This window comes from Balearica regulorum, chromosome 11, assembly GCF_011004875.1.
Source record: "Balearica regulorum gibbericeps isolate bBalReg1 chromosome 11, bBalReg1.pri, whole genome shotgun sequence".
Taxonomy (NCBI): Eukaryota; Metazoa; Chordata; class Aves; order Gruiformes; family Gruidae; genus Balearica; species Balearica regulorum.
The window spans coordinates 8645967-8662671 of record NC_046194.1 but is presented as its reverse complement, the minus strand read 5'-3'; the positions used below and the strand labels follow the sequence as shown (position 1 = coordinate 8662671).

The following is a 16705-nucleotide window of genomic DNA, read 5'->3' as shown; positions in this document are numbered from 1 at the left end:
ATTAAGCTATTGTGTGAAGTGTAGCTTGTTCTGGTTCAATTTTGTACTGAAATATCCTAGCTTGTCGAGTGTTTCTCAGAAATACTGCTTTTTTTAACTGGATAATGTTCTTTTATTTAAATAAGAATGCTTTTTGAAACAGGGTGATGCCATGATCTCTTTGGTATTTATACTTTCCTTTCTTCAGGTGTAGTCCTTTCATCCTTGTGCAGCAAAAAGCGTGGTGAGTGTAGCTGTCAAAACACATGAAATATTTGTTGACCAAAAAGCTAAATCCAGAGACGGATTAAAGCAGGAGCAGCAGGTAATAAATGAAAAGGTAGCGTAGGCTTTTTTTTTTGCTTGGCATTGATTATTATTATCACTTGATTCCAAGCATAGTTTCAGCTTTGAGCATCTCTGACATTTCTAACAGGTGGAGGTACTGTTTCTCTATAAATGCCCCAGTACTTGTTTTGTAACTGGAGCTTAAGAGCCTCTCTACTAGTGTTTTCCTTGGATACTGTGCTTAAAGATTAATACGAGTTGTTCTTACATAAACATCTTGAATTCTTGGTGGAAAAGCATTTCTATATCTTATTTAATGTTGAAGTAATCTTAAAAGAACAGTGAACCACATGGTGTAGTTTGAGCTTCTTTCCTAAGGTATGTGATTTTTTTTTAATTTTTTTTGTGATACCATGGAGAAATACTTTTTTTTCTATGTAATTGACTACCTTTCAAGAACAATTATATATCACACTAAATGCAGTTCAGATCCTTTTGCATTTGCTAATATATCCTTTAGAAAACAAGCTGGTCCAGTCTGTTTTATAAATTACATAGTCTTTGATTGGAGTATCTACAGGAGAGTTCAGCTTAAAAATGTGCAATTAAGGGGATCTCCTGTGCACCTCATTTCACGTTGCAGAACTGCCTTGGTGCGTAAGAACTGGATTGGTTTTGGATGAAATAAAACTGGAAGGTGCACCTCAGCCACTGAGTGATGACTCTACTACAGGGCAGCTCTTCAGAAGTAAAACCCCTGAAATGCAGTGGTGTGGCTGTCACCTCCTTATAAACAGCGTTTGTGCTGCACTGATTGCTGGCCTAAAGGTAGCCAGCGTGTGATGCATTCTTCCTTGCACCAAAGCTGTCTCCAGTTGTGTAGGAAAAAATAATTTGGGTGAGGGGAGGAGAGACTCTGTTATCAAAGTACATAGTCCATCCCAGAGCTGGAGAAAAGGGAGGAATTGTGGTGCCTGGAAATAAATGGAGGTGGAGGACAAGCAAAGTGACAGTTTTCTGGTAAAAATCTGGTGTCAAAATCTCGGCTGTGTGGGATTAAAGGAACCATCTACTCCAATGTGGTTTTTTTCTAAAGATGTGTTAAAGCAGTTTATGCTTCTCTGTTCTCTTGGAAGTGTTTTACCTGTATTACAGTTCTGTGAATATTTTTGACTGGGAGCTGAGCAAATGTTTTCTACTCTGGATTTAAAGAAGCACTTGGTCACTACGTTTCAGTTGGAGCATCCTACAAAACCAGCAGAAATAACTTGACAGAAAGAAACAATTCGCTTACTATTCACGATGCTCTAGCCTTAAAACACTAACCTGTTCCTCACTAGCTCTAAGGAGGACCAGGTGATGGATGCTCTTGTAGACTCTTCACTGTATTTGAATGCTCTGTGGGCTTATTGAGGAATAAGCCTGTGAATTTGCTATCCATTAAAATACTCTTCAAATAAGAACTGAAAAGGTGGGGTTTTGTTAGGTTGGTCTCATAGTAAACAGCAGTGTATACCTGTTAGGGTGACCAGGGCTTGTTTCTCTTATGCCTGTAGTAGGGTCATATCTAAGTTTTACTCTGAAACTCTGTTCCCTGTTCTGCTCTGCAAAACCAGATTTCCATGTGAAAAGCTGAAGATAGGCTCCCCTGGCTTGCTAACCAAGACATATTTGTCTTTTCATCCATTCTTGCTCTAGAATCTTACTTGGTTACAGCATAGGATAGGGGTAGCAGCTGTCTGTTTCAAACCCTTACCTAAGGCAAGGGGAGACTGGAAAAGTGAGGCTGGAAGAGTGAGGCATAAAACTAGTAATATACATGATTTAGTGTGCTGGCGAGCCTAGCACAGGGATAACAATTGCACACAGCTGGCTTGGTCTCATCGAACCTTTCTCTTCTTCCCACAAGGTTTGCATCAGAGCAGTAAGGTCTGATGTACCTCCACCAGCACTCACTAGTCCAAATCCAGGACAGTACAGCTTGAATCCAAGCTGGGTCAGTGTGTTCAGCCCTACCCCAATGATAAGCTGATTTCAGGCCTGTGTGCCAGTATTGTTCTGTGCTGGAGGTATGCTAATCGTCTAAGAGGTGGGTGTTGTGATGCTGTCCTGTGCCAAGAACAAAAAAGAATTGATCCTGTGAGTTTCTTTACTGAGGGCTTTTTGATACTGTGCGGTGACAGGGCTGATATGTTGCATAAAAGTAACTAGAGAGCACAAGTACTGAAATGAGAGAAGAGTTCTTCTGCAGCCAAGGTATAGATAGAACCTGAGAGCTCTGTTGCCTCCAAAAATGGCATTCATAAGCATTTGGAGGGGACTCAATGTCTGTGTGTTAGAGCTGTTCCTTCTGCCCCATTTGCATAGTGCAGACAGATGTTTGTGAGGATGAAATGATGTAGGTAGCGTAATATTGACTGACTAGGACTTCTAAATGTTAAATAAAACTCTGCACAGTGTTTACAGGATCTGAACATCAAATAAAAACCAGGCAGATAGCATGGGCATTGACTGTTTGGTACCAACAAACAGCATAACCCTGTTCTTCGTGGGGAAGGGAGACACGTGGTGCCAGGACCTCTCCTCCTCTCCCCCTTTTCTAAGTTGTGTTGTAGCAAAACTGGGATGACTAAGATAGTCTTTGTTTGCTAGAATTCCTATTCCAAAGTTGCTGGGACAGGGAAGCCCTAGGTTATATAGGAGGGTATTCCCTGCTGTAGAACCCACCAAGCAACACTGGGGCTGTGTTCAGGAGAGATTACAAAGATGAAGATATTTTTGGCATTTGAGAAGCAGCCTCTGGCACTATAGGGGGTCCAAAAGAATACTTCAGTTCCCTGGAAAAGAAACATCTGCTTGATTTCCACACATCTGTGTGAAGAGGTTTGAGTGGCGATCAGGTATACAGTTACCAGTGAACAGAAAGGTAACTTCAGAATTAACCACTCTGATGATTTGGAAGGCAGAATGCTCTGTTGGTTTCACTGTCTTCACACAGTACTTGGACATTCCATACCAGGAGTGGTTTCAGATTTCAACACATGGATTTTTTTCTTACCTTTTTCCAAGTGGATGTCACTGACGACCTAGCATGCCACGGGCACATTATCCTGAACTGGTCTTGGTTTTCCTAAGATGGGTGCATTTAGTAATGTCTTAAATTATTGAGAAACATAAATAGTTTAAACAAGTTGTAATATCTAAAATCCAATTCTTTTTTTCCTAAGGAAACGTTAGCAGAATTCTAAAAATCTATATGTTTAAATAAATATTGAGTACTTACTGTAACACATACTGTTGTGATTGGCATGCTAGATTGCAAATTGTCTTCTTGAAATACTATTTTTAGTAATGTTGTAATTTTTGAATTGCATTTGAAAGCAATCCAGTGAACAATAAACTCTACACTTTTGTCTTCTGGCATTGCCTGTAGAAACACTAAAGATGAAGACTTGCAGCCTCAAAAGCACCAGCTCCCTAAATTTCATGGAGCTGGTGAAATCGGGAGAGATTGCTTTGGGCCTGGAACTCTGGTGCTCTAATGCCCAACCTCTGGGTCTGCCCCACTAGGCTGACCAAGCTGTGCTAAGAAATAGATAGAAGCAACCATACTGGTTGGACCTGATGATCTTAAAGGTCTCTTCCAACCTAAACAATTCTATGATTCTATGCTGCCCAAAAATGTTGTATTTTTAAAAAAAAACCCCAAACCCCACACAACCAAACTGCAATAAAACCAGTAAATGTGACAGTTAAGCTAATGTAGCTGAGATTGCGTAACACGTACGTGTTATGCATACTTAAAACTTGGTAATGTTTTATTTGCACTTTGATATTGCTGTCTTTTGTGTGATAAAGGTAGCGGCTCCCTGCCCCCCCCAGCATTTTATAAGATGTTCTTTCCTGCCTCTTGCAACTGAAATCTACTGCTGTTTCTCTGATGTCTTGAAGGTCTTTTTCAACTGCTGATTCTGAATGAGACATTCTTTTGCTGCTCAACTCTATTCCTTCTGTTCAGTTAGTTCTGGTTGAGGTAAATAAAACCTTGTCTTCTAGGTTTTTCACCTTTACATTTGTCTGAATTGTAGATAATCTGGGCCTATCTACTGCTGAAAAAAGCAGTTTTGACCTTACCTGCTTCCTGAAGCAGCTGAAACGCTTCTATAGCTGTATGGTGAAATAGAGCAGGGCATGGATTTGTCAGAAAACTAAGTCACCAGAAAAAAATGTTTTCAGTATGATCTGCTTGCAAAGGCTGAAGCCGGGAGCTGGAAGGTGGTATGCTGTTTCCAAATCTCAGGGTTTCATAGGATGGTATCCAAACCTTGTGGCTGTCAATGCAGAAGGCTAAATGACACTGCATTTTGGTCTGTTCTTGACATAAGCAAACAGGATGAGATTTTTGCTTATAGTACTTGGTGAGTTTTTCCCCCCAGCTTTCTTTGTAAGTCTTTTGGTATGTGTATACAGGCTAAAATTACTTGTTCGTATACATTATCAAAGGAGAAGCTAGTAACGTAGTGGCAAGACAAAGGCTGCTCAGATTGCTAAATTAATAAGTTCTGGGCAAAAAAGTGACTAAGTAGGAATGTAATATTGAAGATGATGAGAAATTATGCACACTGTTAGAATTGGTTCATAAACAAGATAACTAATGTTTAGTTCTGACTTAATAATTACTGACCTGTAGAGGATACATAGGTTTTTGTAGAATACATTTGTGTTTGGTCCTCTAAGGTTGTTGGGTTTTGATTGGGGTTTTTTTGTTGCTGCTGGGTTTTTTGATCATTAGTGTTTCTGCTGGCAAATGGAAGTAGTACTACATAAAAGCAGTGCTTTTTTCTAAGCAGCATTAGTGGCAGTATTTTGAATTTAGGAAGGATTATTATTTAATCACTTTAAAGTGCTTTGTTGAACTCATTATGCATATGTTCTGTATTACATACTGGACTCTCTTAATTTTGCCCTAAGAATTATCCTACCGTACATGTGGAAAGGAGAACATAGGGAGTTCTTCAGGGCTTTAGTTTCTGTCCCTGAAATGCATGTTTAATTACGTATATTGGCTAGAGTCTTTCTGGGGGAAAAAAAAATTAAAATTACAGAGGTAGGCCTTTTTGTCATTAATTTTGGTTGTTTTGGTGCAAAAAACTTATTTGAGGATAAGCTAGAGAATGTTAGTGTGCTAATCTGACCTTTATTTAAAACTTGGTATGGAATTAGGAAATCTTGCATTTGCTGCCCTCGTTTGCTTAATGAGAAGTTCTTTGTTGTTATGCTGTTTATTTAAAAGGTACAGTTCTCAGCTCTTTATTTTTAAAGATCCTGTGAGAGGCTGTAAGATGATGAAAAATAATTTTCCTTGAAGGCAAACCAGTGGTGATCAGCTGCTCCTTGTATCTTCAGCTTCCTTGGTTGTGCTTGGCGAAAACGGCAGCGTATTTTGCAGGCAGCTGACCACACTGCAGCTGGATCAAACACAGTAGGAGCTGGAAGCCAAGCACATGTTTTCAGAAAAGGAAAATAGCAGAATCTCCAAATGGCAGTGAAGATTGTTACTGTTTATTTTATAAAGAAATACTCTTACATTCATTAGAGTTCAAATCAAGAGTTTAGGCTAGGAATAGTGTTTCCTTTGTAAATGTTTTATACATCATGTTCCTCCTCCACACCCCCTCAATGCACTTTTGCAACAAAGTCACTCAAACAGCAGTCTTTACTGGAAAACACTTACTTAACTACAGCCTGGTTGTTGCCCAGAAGCTGAACTAATATGATAAGTGTTTTTACCAAACAAAATGGAGCAGTTTCACCTGCATCTGAGGGTTCATAGAATTCATACAAGAAGATTTTTGTAATTGTTCACTTTAAATTGTTTTAAGGCAAGCTTTTTTAGGATAACACAAATCACCTGGCTGGGATTTGGGGTTCTTTTACTCTGAAAAGGTTAACTAAATCACTTGTACTCCAAAGCAATGACCCTGTGTTTATGCTTTATTCTTGCCTTGGGCTGAGAGCATGTGTTGGGAGTTGCTGAGGCTCAGCTGATGAGATGTGGTATTTCCTTAAGCTGTGGTGGTGAGAAGGTGTTGATGGTGTTTTATTGAGAATTACCTGGCTGATGGAACTGTACTGTTCCTTTGAGCTTCAAGTGCAGTTTGATAAAACTGGGCCAGTCCTGCTGAAAGTTTGTTCTGTCTTTGCCTCATTGCAGAGTTTTCTGTTTCCCTTGCGCTAATCTGAATCTTGAAGAACTGGTACAGGAAGCTAAACTTGACCAAAAACTGGTTTTGTTGAATCTCCTTATGATAATTCCTCATTCTGAAAAGCAGCCCTTTTAGCTTAGGCCTGAGAACTCAGTGGAGACATCGATTGCCTCATGTCCTTCCTTTCTACTCCGTTCTTGTATTTGTTTATGGCTCTCAACCTGTCAATCCTATGACCATCTATGCAGCCTATAGTGTGTACTAAAGAGATATAGCTGTTTAAAAAAACTACAGGAAAATGCCGTCCTTTTGAGTTCTTGCACAGCATGGCATAGCCAGCAGGTGATGGCTGCTGAGCCCAGTGCACCAGGGAAGAGAGAACCTACTTGGAGGTTGTCCCAGCAAAAGTCAGACTGAAATGATTCTCTCTGTGTCTGCGTAGCTAGGATTCCTTGTGGAGCATGGGAATGTCTCTGGTGCCAGATGATAGCGAGCCTGGGTGAATAACTGCTTGCTTACCGCAAGAACGGTTTGGAGAGCAAGATGTGATAGCAAGGCTTCCATCTGGGGTTTTCAGGCTTTGCTTGATTTAGTCGAGGTGGCTTAAATCCTGCACTGATTCCCTGTGAACTAGTGTTTTCTAAAATAGCTTCTGAACTCTGCAGCATACCACTTTTTGAGAGAAGGGTATATGAATCACAACTGATGCTGATGTATGTTAGCCATGTTTACCATAGGATCCAGAGTGCTTGGTAGGACTGATCCTTCTTCATCCCTTCTTGCTGTTCCTTTGAATGTTCTGCAGGCTTTGTCAGCAATAATAACTTTTTTTCAAGCTGTGATACTAAGACTCTCTAAACAGTGATTTGGTTCTGTGTTACATGGAGCGTTTGCAACTGCTCCGTAGAAAGTAAAGGCAGAAGAGTGTAGTTAGAGGGCTGGCAGTTGAAATACCAAGGTAGGAGAAAGGCAAGTGGTTTGCAATGCAGAAGTGACAGAGGGTGCTTGATAATACATTACAAGGCATGAACTGAGCCTGGTGGGCTGGGGTGGGAGGAAGTACAAGAAAAATAGAAAAGTTGAGCAAGAGTCATGTAATACTAAAAATAGCTGATTATGATTTTTTTTTAAATATTCCTGCTACTAAATTGATATGCTTGCTTGCTTCCTACTTGAGGAAATTGTGGGAAGGGGAGGATACAACTAGGGGCCAAAGATGGCAGTCACTGTTACTATTACTTGTTTATCTTTCTTCTTTTTAACTGTCACTTAAATTATTTTTTTTTTAACTCTGGCATTAGTACATGTTGCAAATGCATCCTTTCTTTCCTTCCAGCCTTGATTTATGGAGGAAAGGGGGAGGGGTATGTCAGAAGAAGCAGCAATATTATGCTGCTTGTATCTTTGTTTTATCATTGCTGTACTTTGGCAGCTGCAGTTCTGATTTCCAAATTTGACAGTTTCTTCTAATAAAATGTTCACATGCTTAATCCAATTACTTGTATTAATTGCATCACCTCTACAGCAGGTTTCATGGTAAGAGCTGGGTATTTGCAAATTCTTTCAAACACTTGACAATGCGTGTGTGTTGTGAATCTCCCATTGAAGGCTTAACTGTATGTTTCACTTCAAGTTGTGCATACATGGATTAGGTGTGTGTAGCATGTAAATGATGCAGCATATCCTTTAATTAGGAATATAATCTAATTTTTGGTGGGAAGGGGGATAAACAACAACTTGCAGTTGATTGCAGTTTGTTGCTAAAATAACCAATAAGTTTTTTTTTGTCTTATGTAATAGGCTGGGTGGAAGGAAAACCATGCAACATTCATGAATGAATTGAAAAATCTTCAGGCTTCGGGACTAACAACCCTTGGTCAAGCACTCAGGTCATCGTTTGACTTGTTAAATCTCAATAGATTAGTGTCTGGAATAGACAACTATGGACAGGTAACAAATCTGTTTATAGTCTTTTTTTTAATTATTTTTCTGTGTGCTTTGAAGTTGTAGTTGGGGGAGGATTTTGGTGGTTCAAGTTTGGGTTTGCATTTTACGCTTTTTTTTTTTGATGTTGGGTAGCTGTGTGTTAAAACTTGAACTGTGAACTGTTTTTTCCTTCTTTTTTTCTTATATCTACTGAACATACCAGCACTTTTTTCCTTATTGAACTACAAAGAAAGAGTAGTATAAATGACCCTGACCGTAGATACACAATTGCTGTATGGAAGTTTGTACACTGGATAGCAGTGAATCTGATTTGCAGTTTTATGTTATTTAGTTAATGACCTGACTTCCGCTCTCCCACATTTGAAGAGTCCAGTTAAAAGTGTTTCTTGCCCCGCTGTGGCCACGAAATTCCAAGTTCTCTGTATTATTACCAACTTACACGCTGCTTTGTGGGTTAGAGGAGTTCTGTACTATTACTGGAGGAAGAAGACTAGTCTAATTCTAAAAATCTTCAGTGTGTGTGTGAGAGTGCACAGAGCAGCACATCTTGCGTAGTTCTGTATTGCTCCACACCTATTGAAAGAAAGTTACAGGATTATTTTGAAAGATTGCTCATTTTACTATTTATTTTAAAATGACAAAAAAATATAAGTCTATAACTGAGTGTTAGGCTTACTTAGCACATTCCTGTGCTTTTGTCTCTAGGGAAGGAATCCATTCTTTTTGGAGCCATCTATTTTGATTACCATCACAGACGGAAACAAACTGACAAATACGGCTGGAGTTCAGGAGGAGGTAATCTTGCAAGTGCTATGCTGAGACTAATATGAATTGTTTTTTCCTTCTAATAGTACTTCTGCTTCATCAACCTGTTTTATAATAGAGAACAGAAACTAGCTATCCTGTCATTGCCCAGCCGCTAAATGCGTTGTTCACATGAGTTTCTAGACTATAACTTCAGATAAATTGATGAGCATTGGTTTGTCAAGTTCTTGAAAATATTCTTAAATCTTTCTTTACCAGCTTAATCTTCCTTTGAATTCTCCTTTGCCTGGAAGTGAACTAACCAAAGAACCGTTTCGTTGGGATCAAAGGCTGTTTGCTCTAGTGCTGCGTTTGCCAGGAGCTGCATCTGCTGAACCAGAGCAGCTTGGGAGTGTGCCTACTGATGAATCTGCCATCACACAGATGTGTGAAGTTACAGGAGGTAACTGAATGTTACTTTGCTTTGGTTCACATTTGAAGTATTTGCCTTGAAGTATTTCTTGGATTCAACTTCACCTCTTGCTGTTTTCTCCATCTGAATTACTTAGTGTCCGTGTTTTTTGAGCTTGGTTTGCGGTAGCGCAGAACTTTAAAATAAAACCATATTCCTATTTCAGATCTTCTGGATGTGAGGGAATTTTCTTAATGCACTTGTAGGAGGGATTGGAAAATTTCTTAGATTGTCCTTCCAGTGGTTGGCTTTGCTCAGTCATGAGATTTGTTATTTAAATGTTGAATTGAGTGGGACAGGTATTATTGAGATGTTAATTCTGCCACAGGGCTAATAAGCTAAATTTAATCTTGAAAGAATTAATTCTGGAGCCTGTTCCTTGAGATGTTCATCAGTTTGTTTTTTTTTTAATTGGTGCTTGAAAAAAATGTTGTGTGGGATGGGGAGATTTGGGAGTGTATAGGAGTTGGTGAGGTAGACAAAAGCAGATAGATTACCTAGACTTGTGATATCAGATGTTCTAAAGGGTGTTGGACCAGCCTGATTTAGCCTTAGTGGCCACTTTTACTAATGAGGAAAAGTTCAGCAAATTGTTTTGGTTGGGTGTTTTTTTTTTTCCTACTTGGTCATATTGCATCTGAAAAGTATTTTGCCTTCCACATAAACTTATACAAAATAATAGCAACAAACTTTGGATAACACTGAAAGCCTTGTCAGTGTGACTTATGTAATAAAACATATTTCTTAATTAATATTACTCTAAACTTGCTTTCGTATTTTCCCTGTGTAACTTCTCTTGTATAGGTCGTTCTTACTGCGTTCGGACACAAAGAATGTTGAATCAATGTTTAGAATCTCTAGTTCAAAAAGTCCAAAGTGGAGTTGTTATTAACTTTGAAAAGTCAGGACCAGATCCGGCTCCTGTTGGAGAAGGTATAGTAACTGTTTCCTTTCCCCTGATCTTCAAGAAGAAATGTTTTGTATGCAAGCAAATGTCCTTAAGTGTCTTCGATGTCCTTCCTACCAGCTTTTCACTGTAGTGTACAGGATGCATTGAATGCCTAATACATTCTAAAAAAGTGATTGAGCTATAAAGCTTATATGCTTCAGTGACAGAGCTCTGCTATCTCTCTAAATACCCCAAATCGTAATGGATGTGCTGTTCATAGCTTTTTTATGTTTGTTTATGCTTAGTCTTGTCCTTGTTATATTTTTTACAAGTGTTAGTTTGATCCTTGGTAAGTTAAATGGTGACGTATATTTGCACACATTTGCATGGACAGTCTACCTGCTTGCTAGGTCCGCTGTCATTCTTTTCTCGCCTCTTTTTTGGGGGCTGAGGGAAACAAATGCTTGCAGGAAGTAATAAAGTTTGAATTACAGTGTTGTCAAAACTTGGTTTTAAAAGAATTAAATCCAGGACTAGTGTATTTAAATACTTAAACATCTCTAAAGTTATCTCAGTGCTTAACCTTTTGTATATTTTCATTCTGCTAATTGATCACAACACAGTAAGTTTTGTTAGAATGTTCTTAGCTGCAAGTGAAAAACTGTGCAAAGAACAAGGAATTATTTTGCTAGCTGCAAGTAAAGTGCATAACAGGGAAGAGGAAAATGCACTCTTAATGTGGAGCAGTTTTTCAGATTTGCAGAAATTCATGGCTGAAAGGAAGGATAGAGAGCCAACCAGTTCATGTTTAGGAAATGAGGATGTTCCTGGAATGTCAGAAACATAATGGCTTTTAGGATCCCCTGAGCATCCTAGCATAGCCAGCTTTATTCCTGCTTTCATTCTTGAATTGCCTTTTTCTTGCTCTCTCTGTGTGTGTGTGTATATATATATTTTCTTCTTTTGCTTATTTAAATGCCATTTTATTGGAAGACTTTCCTATAGTGCTGTGCAGGACAGTTCCTCAGCAAATTCCTGTCTCTCTTGGCCCAAATATTCTCCTATGTAGCAAAAAAGGCTGGTAAAATTTGGGGCTTTTTATATTTATTTTTGTCAAACTTAAATAGTGATGTACAGTGGATATGAATGTACAAAAATATCGAGACTTTCCCTCTTTACACGAATCGAGAAAGTCCTAAACTACGGAGAAATTTGATGGGATTTAACAATGCCAGAAAAATCACTGCACATGTAATGGAGAGAAACCAAACTGATGTGCAAAATGCCTTTCGGGTACATAGTATTATTGGCCAGCTATCTAAAGCAGGGAATATTAGTAGCGTAAAGTACCTTTACAATGAAAAGATTCTTTAAATGGGTGATCTCTGCTGTGCTTCTGCTTTGAAGAACAGTCTTCAAAACTTACGCTACAAACTTGTTTGTCCTTGGTGTGAGGGGGAGTCTGTGCTGGTACACGGCAGTGGGCTGGTGGAAAACGCTGGGGCGTTCCAGTAGGGAGTGGGATTTGTGTGATCTGTGAATTCTTACTAATTAAAAATGTGACAAAAGCTGTTCCTGCAAGATGCATCTGACTTCCTGTTTTCCACTTCCAGTTTCCGCTAGTGGCAGCATCAGTCAGAGAGCTTTGCATCCCACGTAGAAAGACTGTAAATGCAACTTATCAGTCTTTACAGGTGCAGCAGAACTAAAAATGATAGGCTTGCTGTTGCCCAGCATATCTCTATCAAAGTGCTAAGCTTAAGCAAATAGCATTTTCCATAATATGTGAGTATGCCTTGCTGCACTAATTATCGAATGGCTATGCCACAGGAGCAGAAGGGTAGATGTGGGCAAATGTTATCATTGTTTCTCAGATGATGCTGTTCTGCATTTTGACGTATAGTTTTATCAACCGCTGATGTGTAAACATCTTTACGTCTTTAAAACAATTGTAATGAAACACCTCATTGGTTTCTAGTACAGAAATTTTGCTGGGAGACAAATGCATGCATGTAGCTTTTTCTTTTCTTGTTGTTATTTTGCTTTGTTTAAATTTTAGATGGACTTGTTGATTCATCCAGGCCCATCAATTCATTTGCTTCTCAACCGTGGCATAGTTGTCATAAACTCATTTATGTACGGCCTAACCCTAAAACTGGTGTTCCTGTTGGGCACTGGCCAATCCCAGAATCTTTTTGGCCTGATCAGAATTCACCAACACTGGTAAGTAAAATAAGAACTGATAAAAGGATTCTACACCTAATGAAACAGATTGAAAATGAATAATACAGTAGTGTTTTGGTTTTTTTACTTTCTCTGTTTACTAATATGATCTGAATTTGCTTTAAAAGGATAGTTAAAACTATTTTTAGTACAGAGTGATATAATCTAATGTGGATACTGTATGCTGTGATATTTTTTTGCATCTGGAAGGTGTACTTCCGTGTATATGGTTAGTTAATTTGGTAAATGGTTTTTAAAGGACTATAAAATTAAACTATAAATCACTTCACATGGTATAAATCATAGTTAACCTATTAAATTTTAATCAAAGCTTTATAAAATGCATTTATATGGAAAAAGGAGTATTTGTTTTTGATAGAAGATTAGCCATGTTTTCTCTGCTTAGTATTACTTCATGTATGGACTCTTCTTTCATTAGCAGGAAGAATTAAAACTGAAACAGAAGAGTTACCCCATTCAGGAAAAAGAGGGAAAACCAGCATTCATTTCTCCTTTCCTTAATGAAATGATCATACATTTGGCATGTCTTACTAGCATTTCTAAACATCTCTCTTTTGTTAGGCATGTTCTGTTTCTGTACTTTGCAAGTGCTCAAGGTACTGTTTTCCCTCCGTGATTCAAGAGGAAAAAAAATCAGACTTGGCAGGGAGTATCTTAAGATGTCCTTTGCGAAGTGAGCATAGTTTCATGTCTGTAATTCTGTGAACATCAAGAACAATCTGGGAAACGGAATTGAAGGTTTTTTCTTTAGACCTGTCTGTGATACTATAGGTTGATTGGCGTGGAGGCTTTTAAATATCAGGATAAATAGTCGTGTATTAACCATGTTTTTTTCTTGGTGGGAAGAATGTTTATATATGTGTGTGGCTTTTTTTTAAGTTAGAGAATTAGTCTATATTCTACTGTGGGAGCTTGTATCTTTTTTTCTTTTTAAAGGAAATTGTAGAAACTGAGTTTAAGCCTTTAGGATGGTAGAACACGTGTGTATGTATCTTTAAGACAGCTGATCTGTTTACCATAAATACCAGACAATTGATATGTTGTTTTTTCCCTTCCTTTTAGCCTCCACGAACAGCTCACCCTGTTGTGAGGTTCTCCTGTGTTGATTGTGAGCCAATGGTAATAGACAAGCTTCCTTTTGACAAGTATGAGCTTGAGCCTTCACCCTTAACACAGTACATCTTGGAACGAAAGTCTCCTCATACCTGCTGGCAGGTATTTACCCTTTATTTGATTTTAGAAATGTAATGGGCATCCTAAGGTACTTCAGTCTTTGTAAGCCTGGAGAATTTGGGTCTGGTTGCAGACTCTGCAGTTGATGAGAAGAAATGTGTCAAGGTTTCAGTTACCTCCTTTCTAATAGAATTATCAGGAGTCAGAATGAGTGTTTCCTCTACAGGCTTTGTAATCTCATTTAATTCTGTTTCTAGGTCCATCTCATTTTGCTAAGAAATGTGTCCCGCAGGTTCCATTCTTGGCTAAATTGAAATTCTCTGTAGGCTTCCATTTGCTTACAGGGAAAACCTGGCACTAGTTTCCATCATGTTACCTAATCAACAGCTGCAAATAATTTCCACTAGATGGTTGAAACTGCTAATGGGAATTGAATGGAAGCTGTTGATCTTGTTGACTAGATTGGCCTTGAAGAGTCAAAGTTCTTTTGCTGAAATCCTTTGTCACATGCTCCTTTTGTAATTTGTTTTTTGATGAGTGACTTGTTTCTGCATACTCTATAAAATAAGACTTGTAATTCCCTTCTCAATGGTGTTCTTGTGAAGAACAGTTAATATGTACAGCAGGAGTTTGCTTAGTGTGATACTTTTTAGCTGGAAAGGTGGTTTTGATGGTCTCTTTCATGTTTTTGTTTCCCTAATAAATATTGCAACTTAACTGAAAATACAACATGCATTTCCAGAAGAGAAATTGAGGTTATTATTAATAAACTAATTTCAAAAATGTCCTTGAAGTATTCATAGGTACATTATTTGCCTGGGTTATTAAAACTACTCTGCTGTTTTCCCAAAAACTGCTTTTCTTCTCCCAGCTACATATGAGACCCTTACAGACTAGAGAAATAGGGTTTGTTACATGGTTTCTATAACAATGAGCCTATTCCTTATTCTCTGAAAAAACAAAATACAGGAAAAACACTTCCTTTTTATTGTAAGGTTTACTTTTTTCTAGGAAGACTATTTTTTGTTAGATGTGGGTTATTTTGACTGTCCCAATAAGATTATGTACCATCTTTATCCTGTTGAAATAGTTGTTTGTAAGTATTGCTTTTCAAGGGTAATATCCCCATATATATACACTTTAAAAAAAAAAAAAAGGCTCAATGTTAAGAATGTTGGTGCTTGACATAATTAAAAGATGTTTCTTGAATGTTTTGTTTAATTTCTATGCTTAAAAAGTTCTAGGTTTCTTCTATCAGTATTGTAAATTTTAGTCATGCTATTTTGAGTCAGAAGACTAATTTCAAATAGATTGTTTTTAAGATATCTTCAAAAGATGTCCCCTAACCTATATTAAATAATTTAAAAGAACTTTTCAGAGCATCACTTCAAGGTAGTTTCACTAAAGATTATACTGTGAAGAGCATTTCCACGCTGACTGGGGGTACACTGAATGTTGTGACTGGGGAATGTAAGTGCATACTCATCCTGATGTGTGCGACCTCAAACTTGGCTGTTTATGATAATTAGCTGTCTTAATGCAGTTGGATTCAGATAGATTAAGTTATTTTTAATTTAAAAAAAATATTCTTCATGTTCTTCTAATACAGTGATATCTCTTATTCTTTATCAGGTATTTGTGAGTAGCAGTGGAAAATACAGCGAACTTGGCCATCCGTTTGGGTATTTAAAAGCAAGCACTACTTTAACCTGTGTAAACCTCTTTGTGATGCCTTACAACTATCCTGTTTTACTTCCGTTGTTAGGTAGGTAATAAATTTACATTGGCCTGCCAATGCAGCTACTTCAGAGTAAAAGAAAAACAATAATGGTTGGTGTTCTGCCTTAGTTTGAGACATTATAAAATAATGGAGATCAGAGAGTAGAGAATGTTGCAAACTCTTTAACATAATTTGGGAGGAGAGGATTTTCATACCCCCTCTCCCTTTTTTTCTCTCCAGCAGAGGAGGAGAGCTACCTGCTTCCAGTGCATGTTTGATGCTGTTCACCTCCTAGACACGTAGCCTCTTCCTTAACCTGGAGTAAGCTTCAACCTCCATTCTTTTCCCTCATTTAGGGTGTGGTGTATCCAGGTTTTGCAGTTGCTCTTGTAGCAGCTAATTTTTTACTGGAGGATCAGATGCAGTGTTTGTCATGGGTGTTGGGAAGAGGGCATTCCCTGATGCAGTTTAGAGCAGTAAGAAGGAATTGAGCTGTGAAACAATCTGCATTTCTTCCCTACCCAAAGGACCAGTGTGTTTTTTACTCCCACAATGAAATTACTTTCTACAGGAAAGGCGGTATGAAAAGGTGCTGTGTGAATAACTGCCATAATAATGGTGGCTATTGGGGTTCTGGCATAAAGGTAATGGCAGAGAGAAGAGTTTCCTGGGTGTTACTAACCCTTTTAGTTTCAGGTGCTGTAAGGCTTTTTCCTTCTGGTTTTTGTGGGTGTGTTTAGTGATACAGAAGAACAGTGGAGGTCAAGAGAATTAACGTTGACTCTTACTGTCTTACACAGTATTCTTCCATTCATTTCTAGAAAAAAACCCACAACGCAGTTTAGGAATGCTTTTTCATAATCCTGGTCATAACCAAAAAAAGAAACTTGTGCTTGCTGACAACTTGAATCTGTCTTACGTAGTCATCCATGTAGCCTAATAACTGTCCCAAAGTGTGCAAGTAGGATACTTCTAGGCTAAATTAGAATTTCTGCAAGTTTGTGGCTACTGAATTACTGCAGCAGATCCACTAGCTGAAAAGC

The 16705-nt window shown here is 38.3% G+C and overlaps 1 protein-coding gene across 8 annotated transcripts in view; it reads left to right on the top strand.

Moving 5' to 3' along the window:
• The window catches only part of LOC104640079 (integrator complex subunit 6-like), a 41698-nt gene that overhangs the window by 11044 nt on the left and 13949 nt on the right, over positions 1-16705 (top strand). For 6 of the 8 annotated variants that reach the window (XR_012837255.1, XR_012837254.1, XM_075763149.1 and 3 more), the window contains 7 exons: positions 8274-8423; positions 9126-9215; positions 9444-9627; positions 10441-10569; positions 12585-12748; positions 13832-13984; positions 15575-15707. Coding sequence is in view for 6 of the 8 variants with exons in the window: in XM_075763149.1 (XP_075619264.1) it covers positions 8274-8423; positions 9126-9215; positions 9444-9627; positions 10441-10569; positions 12585-12748; positions 13832-13984; positions 15575-15707 (1003 nt within the window). In the remaining 2 variants the exon portion in view is untranslated. Of the gene's footprint in view, positions 1-8273; positions 8424-9125; positions 9216-9443; positions 9628-10440; positions 10570-12584; positions 12749-13831; positions 13985-15574; positions 15708-15902; positions 15984-16705 lie in introns of all 8 variants that reach the window. The other 2 variants (XM_075763154.1, XM_075763153.1) reach the window with 2 other exon arrangements.